Source organism: Nyctereutes procyonoides, unplaced genomic scaffold (genome assembly GCF_905146905.1).
Source record: "Nyctereutes procyonoides isolate TBG_1078 unplaced genomic scaffold, NYPRO_anot_genome, whole genome shotgun sequence".
In the NCBI taxonomy this organism is placed as follows: Eukaryota; Metazoa; Chordata; class Mammalia; order Carnivora; family Canidae; genus Nyctereutes; species Nyctereutes procyonoides.
The window spans coordinates 50,580,190-50,595,178 of NW_026575044.1; the positions used below are offsets into that span (position 1 = coordinate 50,580,190).

At 45.6% G+C, this 14,989-nt stretch overlaps 1 protein-coding gene across 9 annotated transcripts in view; it reads right to left on the reverse strand.

Annotated features, from left to right (window-relative positions):
• MPPE1 (metallophosphoesterase 1) overlaps positions 1–14,989 on the reverse strand; it is a 57,005-nt gene that overhangs the window by 6,095 nt on the left and 35,921 nt on the right. For 2 of the 9 annotated variants that reach the window (XM_055323582.1, XM_055323573.1), the window contains exons 1-6: positions 14,028–14,410; positions 13,544–13,723; positions 11,456–11,565; positions 7,379–7,758; positions 4,164–4,272; positions 918–1,021 (exon numbers count right to left, since the gene is read on the reverse strand). In XM_055323582.1, coding sequence (XP_055179557.1) covers positions 918–1,021; positions 4,164–4,272; positions 7,379–7,644 — 479 coding nt within the window. In that variant the 5' untranslated portion in view covers positions 7,645–7,758; positions 11,456–11,565; positions 13,544–13,723; positions 14,028–14,410. Of the gene's footprint in view, positions 1–917; positions 1,022–4,163; positions 4,273–7,378; positions 7,759–11,455; positions 11,566–11,863; positions 12,040–13,543; positions 13,724–14,027; positions 14,411–14,739; position 14,989 lie in introns of those variants that run through there. The other 7 variants (XM_055323581.1, XM_055323578.1, XM_055323575.1 and 4 more) reach the window with 6 other exon arrangements.

The following is a 14,989-nucleotide window of genomic DNA, read 5'->3' on the forward strand; positions in this document are numbered from 1 at the left end:
CTAGCTCTGTGAGGTGAGAGCTCCAGCTGCCCGGGCTATCAGGGGAAATCTCAGCTCTACCAGAGTGACTATAAGGACTCAGTACCCCTTAGACCCTCAGTTTCCTCACTGGCACAGTGGTTAAAATAGGACCGCCGGAAAGATTAAATGAGTTGAAATATGGAAGTAAAGTGCTTAGTCCCACTGTATAGCAGCATCATCTACAATAACCAAACTATGGAAAGAGCCCATCAACTGATAAACGGATCAAAAAGATGTGATGTGTGTATGCATGGAATATTACTCAGAATCAAATCTTGCCATTTGCAATGACATGGATAGAGCTAGGGGGTATTATGCTGAGCAAAGTAAGTCAGAGAAAGACAAATACTATATGCTGTCACCCCTCTGTGGAATTTAGGAAACAAAACAGATGAATATAGGGAAAGGGGGGAAAGAGAGAGAAAGAGGAAAGCAAACCATAAGAGACTCTTAACTATAGAGAACAAACTGAGGGTTGATGGGGGGGTGTGTGGAACGGGCTAGATGGGGATGGGCATTAAGGAGAAAAAAAAAAACAATGAAGTGCTTAAAACAGGCTGGCATCTCATCAGTACTATGTAAAAACTATTTACAAAAAGCTAAATGGTCTTGATTTCTGCGTCCCCAAGAAAATAATTGGTTATTAAATGAAGTTTCAAGTTAGAATCACCCAAGAGCACATACAAGTCATTTATTCAACAGGGATTTGTTAAGGGTGTACAATGTGCCAAAACAAAAGTCTTTGCCCTTGTGGACTTTATGTTCCAGGGCTTATATCGTTCAAGGACAACAGATATCCCACACACAGCACAAATAAGGCTTTCACCTGAATGGTGGCAGGTTTCAAGTCATAGTTAGTGAGCGCTCTCAGGGTGCAACTTCACTGAACTACTTACTGATAATGGAAGCCAATGTCATGGTTGCCAGCAACCACCTTTAGCTGCACGTGCTGAGGGTGTCTGAATATTTTCTGAAACCGCCTCACATCATCTGCCCAGCCCTGTGGGAAAAATGAGTCGTTGCTGAGATCCAGAGAACCCTCTCTTCCCTGTGGCTAAAAAAACATGCTCCCTACTCAGATAATGAGAAGTTCACTTCCCCGTCCAAATCAGGTGCTCACAGAGTTAATGTAGAACTTAGAATTTCCAATTCTGTGTCATACTTCTTTTACCAAGACTTAATATTTTAATTATTTAATTTGATGTCAACTTTTAATTAAATGATATTCCCCCATATTAAAACATTAGATGGCAGTCCCCAAAATATTTGATTCATGTACCCATTTTAAGATTCCCTGAGAAGATCCCCTGAAGCCCAAGCATGGACCCCCCCTGGTTGATAAGCACTTCAGATTTGGACACATTATAAGAAGAGGCTCTTAGGAATGTCAAGTAAATTTGTGTCTCCTAATCAAGACAGGGATGAGCATATCCCTAATCTTAGCATTTCCCTGTGGCTACAATAGGAATGAGAATGGATGGGATATGGGCAAAAGAAAGATAAAATCCAATCAATATTTCCACATAATTTTGACATATGCTTTAACTATTAAAGCTTGAGGATTATGTTTCTATCATTCTGGCTCTTATTAAGTCTAAAAACATCAACTGGACAAACATGAGGGAAGACGATACTTAGTTGGATAATAATCAACTTTATCCTAAAAGTTTTAAATAGGCCCAAGCTACAGAAATATGCTGGAGAGTCCTTCAATACATTTACAAAGACTTCACTTTAACAAATAATATTTAAAGTTAGGATAAGATAAAATCAGAATAACATAAAATTAGAAAAACAGAAATGGGCACCTGGGTGGCTTAGTTGGTTAAGCATCTGCTTTTGGCTCAGGTCAAGATCTCAGGGTCCTGGGATCGAGCCCCCACTATCCGTGTTGGGAATTCCTGCTCAGTGGGGAGTCTACTTCTCCCTCTCCCTCTGCCTCTCCTCCCCTGTTTGTGACTTCTCTATCTCAAATAAATAAAATCTTTTTAAAAAGAAAGAAAAATATAAAATGCTGCCCTTAATTTGCAAAAGCAACATATATCCAGCATCATTTTATAACTAGCTAATAATTACATATAGAATTTCCACTTATCTCATATAAGTGGAACAAACATAAAACATTATAACAAACATAAAAACCCCATAAACAGGGGGTTTCTAACCAGATCTGGACCAAGACTTTCTTTGTAAAGCTTTTTGGATTATCCTGGGAAATGCCAATGGTTTTTTAAAAAAATATCCCACCCCAGTACAAACTGGTACAGCCACTCTGGAAAACAGTATGGAGGTTCAGTTAAAAATAGAGCTACCCTATGATCCAGCATTTGCAATACTAGGTATTTATCCAAAGGATACAAACATAGAGATTTGAAGGGACACATGCACCCCAATGTTTATAGCAGCAATATCCACAATAGCCAAACTATGGAAAAAGCCCAGATGTCCACTGACAGATGAATGGATTAAAATGTGATACACACACACACACACACACACACACACACGGGAATATTACTCGGCCACCAAAAGGAATGAAATCTTCCCATTTGCAATGACATGGATGGGACTAGAGGGTATGTATTATGCTAAGTGAAATAAGTCAGTCAAAGAAAGAAAAATACCCTTTGATTTCGCTTATCTGTAGAATTTAAGAAACAAAACAGATGAACATAGGAGAAGAGAAGAAAAAATAAAATAAGACAAAAACAGAGAGGGAGATAAACCATAAGAGACTCTTAACTATAGGAAACAAACTGAGGGTCACTGGAAGGGAAGTGAGTGGGGGGGGATAGGATAACGGGGTGATGGGCATTAAGCAGGGCACGTGATGGAATGAGCCCTGGGTGTTATATGCAATTGATGAATTACTAAATTCTACCTCTGAAATTAATAATACACTATATGTTAATTAAATTGAATTTAAATTTTAAAAATATATTCCATACCACAAAATCCCTCCTAAAAACCATTCATGACCAAATATCTTTAACTAAATAGCAAAACAGGTTTTTTTCCCATTAATTCCAGGAATGTAATAAGCAAAATATTTTGACAGCTAAGGTGAGAACAGCCTATCTCTTTGGTTATGGAAAAGCTTATGTCACCTCAACACCCAAACAGAGGCTCCTGAAGGCACAGGAACCTCATTCCAGGCCCCCTCATTCCATGGCTCCTTCTGCACCTCTCCCTCAGAAGAAAAAAATAAGAGGAGTGGCGCCTGGTTGGCGCAGTTGGTTAAGTGTTCAACCCTTGATTTCAGGTCAGGTCATGATCTCAGGGTAGTGAGATCAAGCCCCACATTGGGCTCTGCACTCAGCACAGAGTCTGCTTGAGTTTCTCTCTCCCTCTGCTCCTCCTCCAACTCTCTCTCAAATAAATAAAAAAATCTTTAAGAAAAGGAAAGTAGCAAGTAACTCTTATAGCACAATTCTCATAATTTCATGGTTAAATAAACAAGTATAAAATCAAAGAATATTTCATTATATATTCTGTAATTCTGGTGCCAAGTCAAATTGTATGCACCTTGCCTCTTTTTTCCTTTCCTTTTTTCCCTTTCCCAAGAGGCTCATGAGAATGTGCATTCCTACAAAATGAGTTCTGACTAATCTACTTCCTACATAAACAAATACAGTTGACAGTTGACCAAGAGTTGGAACTGCATAGGTCAACTTATACATGGCCCTTTTTTATAAAGACAGCACAGTACCGTCAAGGTCCTTATGATTTTCTTAGCAGCATTTTCTTTTCTCTAGCTGATTTTATTGTAAGAATACAGAATAGATTATACATAACATACAAAATAGGTAGTTAACTGTGTTATCAGCAAGGCTTTCAGTCCATAGTGGGCTATTAGTAGTTATGTTTGGGGAGAATCAAGAGTTATACCCATATTTTTAACTGCACAAGGTCAGCATCCCTAACCCAGTATTGTGCAAGGGGTAACTGTCTATAATTAGCTTGCCTATCTCAAGACTGGCATGAGATACAGATCCTAATAATCTTCCAGGTAAACTATATATTTTTAACATTGGCACTCAGCAAAACTTCCCACCCTCATGGATACCGCTTCATGGATTTTCTGTACTGCCTGCCCTGGACGCCCAAAGCAGGACGAGGGTGCCTGAGTCACAGGGTCCTACCTGGGAGGAGCTCCACTTCCCTTCATCAAAGATGTCCCCTAGAATGAAGACGACTTCTGGCTGCAACAACCACAGAGCTGTCTGGAAAGCTCTCTCCATTTGCCACTCCCTTGAGGTCAACAGGAAGAAGTACAGCATTAGTCTATTTCCTACGTAGAGCCTAGATCCATCTTCTGGGTCATTTAAAAACTGAACTGAATGGTCCCATTCTCCTTCCACGGCCCCATGCCTGCATTCTTCTCCATGCCTACAAGGCTCAGAGTCCGTATAGGAGTAAATATGGGAAACAATGGCCCCAGCGAGGGTAGGGCTGCCCCGCCCACACATCTTAAGAGCTGACTTCCCCTCAGTGGCACAGATCAGACCTGACACTGCACCCAGGAAGCCATCCCTCAGTCATGATAGCCCCAGACAGAGGTCAGGGAGAGCTCAATGCAGCTCCCAAAGATGCCCGGCGTGGGCTGTGACCACATCAAGGAGATGACAGTGTCTGGCTGAAGTTTCACTTCTTCTTGAATGACCTCAACTTCCTGCATTCCTTTGGGATTGGGGACAATAATGGGAGAGTCAGACTAGTTGATATCAAAACTGTAGATCCTGTGGACTTCAGACATCCAAGTAATCACCCACAGGTAAGACAAGTGAATGAAAAGAGCCTGGGGGGCTCCTGGGGGGCTCAGGCGGTCAAGCATCTGCCTTCGGCTCAGGTTGTAATCCCAGGGTCCTGGGATGAAGCCCCAAGTCAGGCTCCCTGCTCTCCCTTTGCCCCTTGCCCCTCCCATCCCCACTCATGCTCTCTCTCTTGCTCACTCTCTCTCAAATAAATAAAATCTTAAAAAAAACACACACACACCTGAGACCTAGAACCTGACAAGCAATGGCTTAACACCCCAGCTCCACCCATAACCAGTCGTCTGGCCTTGAGAAGGTCGCCTTCTCTCTCTGGTTCCTATTCTTCTTTAGTAAATGGGAATAATAAACCTACTCTCACAGGGCAGTTACGGAATTAAATGAGAGAGCATTTGTAAAATGCCCGGCACAGGACCAACACACAGGAGATGCTCAAACATGTCAGTGATTTCTGGAACCACTCTCCCCTCTCCCCAAACAGCTATGACTTGTGGCATTTTCCTAAGGACCCCAATTCTTCCCTCCCTTTTAAGGCATCCTCTGGGCTGTTTCTCCCCTACCAAAGAGAATTGTGACATCCCACGGCATATAAATAGGGGAAGACATAAATTTGGAGTCAGTGAAGACCATCCAGGCCACATGTAAACTGCTGCATGGTGCACATCTTCACTCAAGACACCTTCCAAAATTCATTTCTCAGTTTTTCTTGATTGAGTATTATTCACCCTGGAGGAGAAAGCATCTAGAAACGGCAGTAGCAAGAGGGCTGGGAAGAAAGCCCAAATGGTAAGGACCAAAGAAGGCCAAAGGAAATCTCACCATGGCCCTTCTTTATCTCATGCCTCATGTGGTTTAAAACTTTGAGTAGGGGCACCTGGGTGGCTCAGCGGTTGAGTGTCTGCCTTCAGCTCAGGGTGTGATCCCGAGATCCAGGATCTGGGATCGAGTCCCACATGGGGCTCCCCACAGGGAGCCTGCTCCTCCCTCTGCCTATGTCTCTGCCCCTCTCTCTCTGTGTATCTCATGAATAAATAAATAAAATCTTAAAAAATAAAACCCTCTGAGTAAAGGATGGCAGCCCCCCCCCCATCTTTCCTTCTTTTGTCTTGCCTTCTTCCCTCACCCCTGGAAATCTTACACATCTTACCCTCCCACTCAACATAAGGTTCATCCAAATCCAGAGTACTCCAATGATATTCCTGCTTGCAAGGCTAAAGATCTATTTAGACAGGCACCATGTGGTCATGATGAGGAAAAGAAGTCAGGGTATAGGGTGACCAGGTGCAAGAAGAAGGCTCTGCTGCCTACCCTGGTGGATGAAGGCCCCATCAGTCACCATGTGGTGGGCATTATTCACAATAGCCAGAAGGTGGAAGTAGCCATCGAACGAGGAACAGAGAAACAAAATATGGTCTAAATATACAATGCAATATCATCCAGCCTTACAAAGGAAGGAAATTCCAGGACACCTGGGTGGTTCAGCAGTTGAGCATCTGCCTTCAGCCCAGGACATGATCCCATTCTTAAGATCAAGTCCCACATCAGGCTCCCCACAGGGAGCCTCTTTATCCCTCTGCCTGTGTCTCTGCCTCTCTCTGTGTGTCTCTCATGAATAAATAATTAAAATCTTAAAAAAAAAAAAAAAGAGAGAGAGGAAATTCTGACCCGTGTCGCAACACAGATGGACACAAGGACGTGATGCTCAGTGAAATAAGCCAGACACAAAAAGACAAATCCTGCATGACTCCACTTACATGAGGGACCTTCGGGGAGTCAAATCCATAGATACAGAAAGCAGAATGGAGGGTGCAGGGGCAGGAAGAAGGAACAGTGGGGAGTTGGTCTTTAACGAGGACCAAGTTTCAGTTTGGGAATCTGAAAAAGTCCTAGAGGTGGCTGGTGGTGACCGTTGCACAACAGGCACAACAGTGTGAACGTACTTGATGGGACTGAAATATACACTTAAAATTGCTTAAGATTAACTTTGACGTTATGTGTGTTTTACCACAATTAGAGTTTCTAAAAAGCCTTCTGACAGAAAAGCCAGTGGACAACTTAGCAGGTCCAAGTTGGAGAGACGGCCCTGGTCATCTCCCCAGGGTGACAGCCACTGATTGGCTCTGCTCCTGCCACCCAGAGCAGCCAAAAACCTGCCCAAAACTCCACACCAGTGACTGTGAGAGGGCCCCCCCCCCCCCGCCCTGGTCTGCTTCCTCTCCTGCCTGGGGCAAAGGGGAACCTCAGCCGACCACACCCAGGTGCCAGACCTTGCTGTGGGCATTTCCTTCGCACAGCCTGTGAAGTCTCTGGTGTCAACCAATTACAGACAAGGAGGCAGAGACAGGTTTGGAGGGGCCCTCATTAGCTTGTCCATAGTCCTAAGACTCAATCCCAGACCTGCCTCCCAAATCCTGGGTCCTTACAAATAACAGATGCTCTGTAAACAGTACATTCAAAGAAAAGTCAAATGCCCCACGTGTCTCTCTTTGAGAGGAAAGTAACTAATGACTACCCTGACCTACAGGGAGAAGGATCTACCTTCTTGCCAGAAGAATTTCAGCAAGATTCCTGATTATAGCTCCTACCTTCGTAATTTGTCTAGCCAATGGCCTCGTACTTCCCCAAGCAAGTGAGTGTCAGCCAAAAACATGGCTTTCAGAGTCTTCTGTCCACTGCCATGGGCTGCAGTTTTCACCTCAGGCCAATCACACCGAAAGATCACTAAGTAATAGATTAAAAATTCACAAAACAGAAGCACGGCAAAGACGACAGCGGTGAGTTTCAACAGCAGGAAACTTCTCTTTAACAGACAAAGATGCTGCCTTCCAAACCCCAGCCTGACCAGAGCCATGTCTCCTGCCTGGGAGTCACCAGCATCCAAGAGTGAAATGCATCAAGAATTCACCACGACAGACCATGGAATCCTGGGTAAGGTACAGCAGGTGTCCAGGGCTTAGCCATGTACCTACGGGGGAAGAGAAAGGACTGGTTTGCGTTTCTTGATAATGCCACGAACACTACTAGCTCCTTCCATTAAGAACAACTAAGTTACAGAATCCTACCTATGTTCCCGAATAAATGAAGTGTCCGGTACTCGTACAAGGATAATTCACTGGATTATGCTACAAGAATAATCTTCGCAATTACATGATGAAGTTTTACTAACATCTTGGAAATCATTAAACAAGAATCTATCCAGGGGATGTTAAGATAGGAGACATAATGGAACAGTCAATAAATATTAAGTGTAACTTGACTCCCAAAAGGATTTGCGACCCCTCCTGGACTTTACAAATCAATAGGCCAGAAGGCCCCTATTGTGTTGCCTCTGCTGTGAATTTATCACTTTTCACATCGCTTTCCACAAAGGAAGTGAATATTCATGGACAATGTACTTCAGGGATGCGAGCGATACATTTCACTCTGCGCTCAGAGGCCAGGGTCTCACAGAGCGACCCATCTGTCAACAGGGCATTTGCAGCATATGTTTTCACAAATACGGATTTTCACCCACAAACTAGCCTTAAAATTCTGGATGGTCTTCTGTTAGGAGACATTTATGTGCAGTGGTTTCTCTATGGAAAACTTTAAAATGTTTATGGATTCTCCTGAACCATAAATGAAGTCTGTATCCTATTTAAAAAATAAAAAAGCATCTACTTTTGACACATCTGAAGAGAAAGGCTGGTACAGGGATGACCTGAAATGGGGCTTTAAGAAGTGACATGCTACTAAAGTTCCTCACCTTACACTCAAGATGAGGATCTATTTTTTTAAGGTTTTATTTATTTATTTATTTGAGAGAAGGGGAGAGAGAAAGAGAGAGAGGACAAGCAGGGAGGAGGGGCAGAGGAAGAGGGAGAAGCAGGCTCCCCACTGAGCAGGGAGCCTGACCTGGGACTCCATCCAGAACCCCAGGATCATGACCTGAGCCAAAGGCAGACGCTCAACCACTGAGCCACCCAGGAATCCCTCAAGATAAAGATCTTAAAGGGTAGTGACCTGATGGCTGCAGAGAACTCAGGTACAGGAGAAACTCCAGAAGTCTCGCGGTAGAGGCTTGGGGGCCACTGACCACTGATCCCACTGAGCCAATAAGTACAGAAAATCCCTTTCTGAGGGGGTGATTTTCTGAGATGAATCCAGGAACCTTCATATGGTGGATAATCAAGGAGTCAAGAACATTCTTACTCTTACAGGGTCTAAGATCATCTCTGCAAAATTCAGTTTCCAGAACTGTTCACATTTGCACATCAGCCCAAATCCCATAAAAGTCCCTGCTTCCTGCATGGTGACATTCTATTTAACAACCAACCATTAAGATACGGAACATTTTGTAAATCTTACCTAAAGAAAAATAAATGGGGACAAACATGCATTTTGAGCCATTATCGAAAGTTTAACACATAGCCTCAGAACTGAAAGTGCCTTCACTGGGCGAGGGGCTTCATGGTTGAGCATCTGCCTTTGCTCAGGGTGTGACCCCGGGGTCCCGGGATTGAGTCCCACACTGGGCTCCCCACAGAGAGCCTGCTTCTCCCTCTGCCTGTGTCTTCTGCCTCTCTCTTTGTGTCTCTCAGGAAAAGAAAGAAAGAAAAGAAAAGAAAGAAAAGAAAAGAAAGAAAGAAAGAGAGAGGGGAAGAGGAAGGAAGGAGAAAGGAAAGGAAAGGAAAGGAAAGGAAAGGAAAGGAAAGGAAAGGAAAGGAAAGGAAAGGAAAGGAAAGGAAAGGAAAGGAAAGAAGGAAGGAAGGAAGGAAGGAAGGAAGGAAGGAAGGAAGGAAGAAAGAAAGAAAGAAAGAAAGAAAGAAAGAAAGAAAGAAAGAAAGAAAGAAAGAAAGAAAAAAAAAGAAAGCAAGCCTTCGGAACCTGATAAATGATGGATACTTTTCATGCTCCTCCAAACAGAGCTCTGGAAACTGCTGTACTAAGTCCTCACTCCTGTCTGTGTCTCTTCAGAAAAGGAGACATGAGAAGATTGGAAGGGCAGGACTAGCTCGGCACCCAAGGGTTCACCTTCTCTCTGCTCCCGAATGGCCTCATTTAGGCAAGTACTTGATTGGAGAGGGAACAGGATGCCAATGCCAGGCTTAAATGCGTCCTTTCATACCGAGGTCAAAGGCGGCGAAGCGTGCAATCTGCGACCTGCTGCTCCGCCTGGAATTCTACTCTGAGCATCCACACTGTCTTTATCAGGCAGTCCGGGGGCAGCCTTGGTGGCACAGCCTGCAGCCTGGGGTGTGATCCTGGAGAACCAGGATCAAGTCCCACATCGGACTCCCTGCATGGAGCCTGCTTCTCTTCTCCCTCTGCCTGTGTCTCTGCCTCTCTGCCTGCCTCTCTCTCTCTCTCTCTCTCTCTCTCTCTCTGCCTCTGAATAAATAAAAAATTAAAAAAATATATCAGGCGGTCCGACCACCACTGACTGACGGCCATACCCTGTCCTGGCACTTAGAACCACCTGCCATCTTGTTCATCTAAGGATGAGCCACGCATGCCACATAACTAGAATCACCATAAACCTTCTCTTCCAACAGGAGACACCTGTGAGGTGCAATGTGCCACTGAGGATAATAAGAACGGGGCCATGGTGCAAATCAGGCCAGCCCAGGCCACTCAGGGCGTGTGGGTGCCTGACTCCACCCATGAGGCTACTCTCAGTCTGATGCAGTCGAGGAGAACGTAAGGAGGCTCCTGCTGTCATCCACGTATCAGCAATCAAACTCCAGAATGAGGTAAAAATGCTGCTGGTAGCCACTCACCAGTGAGACTAGGCATGGAGCCTCTATCTGGGGGCTGCTCATAGGAGACAGAGAGAGAGGAATCATGAATGTATTTCTTACTACCATCTACCTTCCCTTGGCTCAAGTCAGTCAAATGTATCAGAAGCAACCATTCCGTCTTACTATCTCACTTTCGTTCAGAAGGCCTCAGAGTCTTCTGAAATCCTCATGATAGCAGCTGGAACTTCCTAAAACCTTCATGTTTCCTCAGCCGTTGGAGGGTGAGCTGAAAGGAAGGAGCCCAGCCTTCAGGTTCTCCTACCTTGCACACCGTTGCTCTTTAAAGGCTCCAAGTTCCCCGAAATGAAAACCGGAATGACAGCTTTATAGCTGCTCCTCTATCTACAGCCACTTGCCTTCATCCAAGAAGCCGGTTTCAGTGGTGACCAAGGGCCCCGGCTTCCCTTGACCAACAGGAGCAGGACAGGACACAGAGACGAGGCCCAGGTTTGCACGCAGGGGCGGCACTGGCTCTGCTGACCCAGCTCCCAATTCCTGTTACACATCTCGTGAAAACCCTAGCACCATGTGAATCCGCTCTCCAGTAAAATGTGATCCTTTTTAAGAACAAGAGCTCCTCCTCAGAGTGGAAATCATTTTTTGACAACTTCTGACACCAAATCCTTAACCAAATTCCCTTTTGCTCAAATCTTGGAAAACTTCTTTCTCTATCCAAACTCATTGTATTACTCATCAAATCAGTATCTCCCAGTGTTGTCTCCCACATTGCGGCCAAAATACATCCCCTTTGACCTCCTGACGTGAACAGAGTACTCTGTACGGCTGATGGGAGTCGGGGCCGGGATCCTGTCCTCCCCCTAGAAATGGCACAGCAAGGCCAGCACACCGGGCGCACACCAGGTAATGAGATGCCACTCCTACCTTACTGCTGCTTCCAGATGGGATACCGTGACCTCCTCCTTGTGCTCACGCCAATTCGCACTTAAGCCGACCTCAGGGACAGCACTGCTTCATTTCCTGACACGGCCAACCTGTGAAACAAGCATGCTGAGCACTAAGGGATTGGGAAGGACAGACAATTCCACCACAGGAGCACACACAGCTACCCTTCTTAGCAGGCAGAGGAAAACCAAAAAGCTCCAAGGGGAAACCAGCAGCCACTTGTTCCTCTTCCACTATCTTATCTAAGGTTCTGAATACCCACCAGCAAAAAACAGCAATGCTGAACTGGTAAAAATCCCACCCACAGCTCTGTTATGTGACCTTGGGCAAGCCACCTACCCTTTCCAAGCCTCATAATGGGGAGGGGGGGGGTGTCACAGTACCTACCTCCACTGATGTCATGAGATTGATAGAAATAATGTTCACAAATGTGCCCTTTTTTTAAACAGTAAATCTTTCCATGAGGCAGGCATGTCAGGATTAGATTAGAGAGTAAGCCTTCCAATCTGGTGAATTCTGACAGGCTCAAAGAAGTGAAACTTGATTCAGATAGCCATAATCAGCTGAGGGAGAAGGAAATCCAGCAGAGAATAAGGGGAGACATCAGAGACAATCTGGAAGCTGTGGCCATCTTTCTCCACTCATTTACCGAGTTGGACTTTCTAATACTTGACATGCAAAGTTCCTATGCCTTTTCTTCACTAAATATAAACCTGACCTTGTAGTTCAATCATAGTAAGTCAATGACTTAAAATCTCCACAGCCATACACACCTACTCAAGAAAGACATGTGGAAAGAATGTGTTTATCCATCTTATTTCATAAGATGTAAAACTAGGCCATGAGTGGCTTCAATAAAGACAATATGCTCATGTGAAGAATTCCATCCACATTACATGCTTCCCTTTACATTAGCAGATTTGGGTTCAAAAAGCAAAATTACTAAAATGTTACTGTTTTCTCCCCCCTCCAAGGTGAATTTGTCAATTTTATTAAACTCTTGTTTCCACCTTATATACATGGATCTGTGTATCCTGGTCATGATATAAAATGTATTTCCTACTGCAGTGGTTTGTAGCTCCCTAAGTCAGGGACCTCGCCTTGTCCATCCACACAGCCCCCCTCTGCTGGTGCTCAGAATGGTGCCTGTGAATAGTAAATGCTCAAGAAGCATCTTGAGCCTGTGAATAGTAAGTGCTCAAGAAGCATCTGTGGAGTCAATGGGCTACACTTAATCTTATTGTCCCCAAACATTTTAGAATTACAAACAGCAGTCTTGGTCTTTAAACACTTCACAGTCTCCAGTCATAGAAAGAACAGATCGAGAAGATGTCCGGTTCCCCTTGGTCAGAGTGCCAGGCAGGGATTTAAAGACGCCCAAACAGGTGCACAGAACACATTTTCTCACCAGCCCCTGTGTGGAACCCTTACAAAGGAAAAGCTTGGGTGGCCCTCTGATGAGAGGAAAGTACTGACAGTCTTTCCTGAGACGTTTTGGAGAAACAGCCTTCTTTCTAAAAGGGGAGTACATGAAAATGCCTGGTAGCTCCTGGGTTCTCTCCTAAGCCCTGGGGCTGGCATGATCCGGGCAACTGGGGAAGTCTATATCTCAGTTGTGCTCTTTCCTAGTATGTGATTTTAGGCAAGTCGCTCGAAAAAAAAAAAAAAAAAAGAGGGGAAGGGAGAGAAACAAGATGGTTATTATAAAAAGCAAAACAAAAAATAACAAGCACTGATAAGGATGTGGATAAGTTGGAATGCTTGTGTACTGTTAGTAATTCTGGAAATGGATAGTGGTGATGGCTGAAGAATAATGTGAATGTACTTAACATCACTGAACTGTAACCTTAAAATGGTCAAAATGTCAAATTTTATGTCATGCAGTTTTTGCCACAATTTTCTTTAAAAAGGAAGAAGCACACAATCACACAACACACACACAGGACCCTAGCAAGCTAATGATGTCCTCTAGCAAGAGCTTCCTTTTGGATCTAAATACACCACCTGTATATATAAAAAGAAGTTTTGGGAGCCTGGGTTTAGGGAAACATCACTGAGTCACCTCACCTTTTTAAGGACACTAGTGGTAGATGAGACTGGTAGGAAGGCTCTAAGTTGGCTTGTGTTCCCCAAATCAGATCGCCTTTATAAAGCAAAATGTGTGTGCTGTTGCTGAAGAATGTTTCCTTTGGCTATTTATTAAAGTGATTAACGCACCAGTTCCTAGAGGGCACAGCAGCCGCTGCCCTGTGACACACAGAGAAGGAAACTGATGTGTGTTTCGAGCATAGAAAACAAACAGCTAAAGAAAAACGATTGCCATGTTATTATTCAAGAATAGCCCTCTTAAATGATAGCATAGCATATTAACACAATACATGCACGGCACATTGTTCCCTATTGCCTAATATGTAAAAATAGCAGCTACAATCCAAAACTGGGAACAAAACATTTTATCCATTTACTGATTTGTTACTTCAAAGCTATCATTAAAATTTCTAAACTCCCTCCACCCAAAAACAGCATCAAAAAATGTCTAATATGCACTGACCTGTGGTTTTTTCTTACTTGTCCATTGCCTTAAATATATCAACACAGTGTCATCAATGGCTATTCAAATGCTACATGTTCCCCCTTAAATGGTATTTTTGAGTAAGACAGATTTTTTTTGGTCAATCTACATCAGTAAACTAGAAAGTGAGAGGCCCCTACGATTTAATACACGGGCCTTGACTAATCGTGATTCTCCCGCAAATAAATGGCCAATTCCCAGAATACCGTTTCTTCGATAAGCTAACTTGCAATCCTTAGAAAGCAAGAAGGTCCCAGTTTGCAGGAACAAGAGACGCCAGTTAACCCGGAAGCCTAATTCTCAGAGCACGGTCCTGAGGGTACACGGAGAATCGTGCTTGCAGCGGGCGGCCGGCAGCAAGCGGCGCGGCGCGGGGCGGGGCGGGGCGGCGCGGCGCGGGGCGGCGCGGCGCGGCGCGGGGCGGGGCGGCGCGGCGCGGGGCGGGGCGGCGCGGGGCGGGGCGCTCAGCCCCCCGGGGAGCCCGGCGCCGTCCCCTCACCTGCGCTTCCGCCTCCGCGCACTGGGCCCAGCGGGCCACCGTCAGCCCCCGAGCGCGCGCCGTCCGGGGGCGGCCGGCCGAGAAGCGCCGAGGGGCTGCGAGGAGGCCACGCCCCCGCCCGCGCCCGGCCGGGAACCCCAGTGGGCTCCTCTAGCAGCCCCAAACGGCAGGTGCAAAGAAGCAAGACCCTACACTTGGCCGCCTCTTCCTCAGCGACTCGGCCCGTGTCGTCCTCAGTGTCTCCTGGGCTCTCTTCTCCGCTCGAGGCCTCAGTCCCCGCCGGGCCCCCGGAACGACGTCTGCTGCCGCCGCGCAGCCGTGAGCCCCCGGAGCGCGCGCGGGCCGGGGCGGGTCGGGGCGGCCTGGAGCTGGCTCCCGGTCTGCTCCGCCGCGGCTCGGAGCCGTGTCGGCGGGCCCCGGCGGCGGCAGCCGAGTGGCCGGG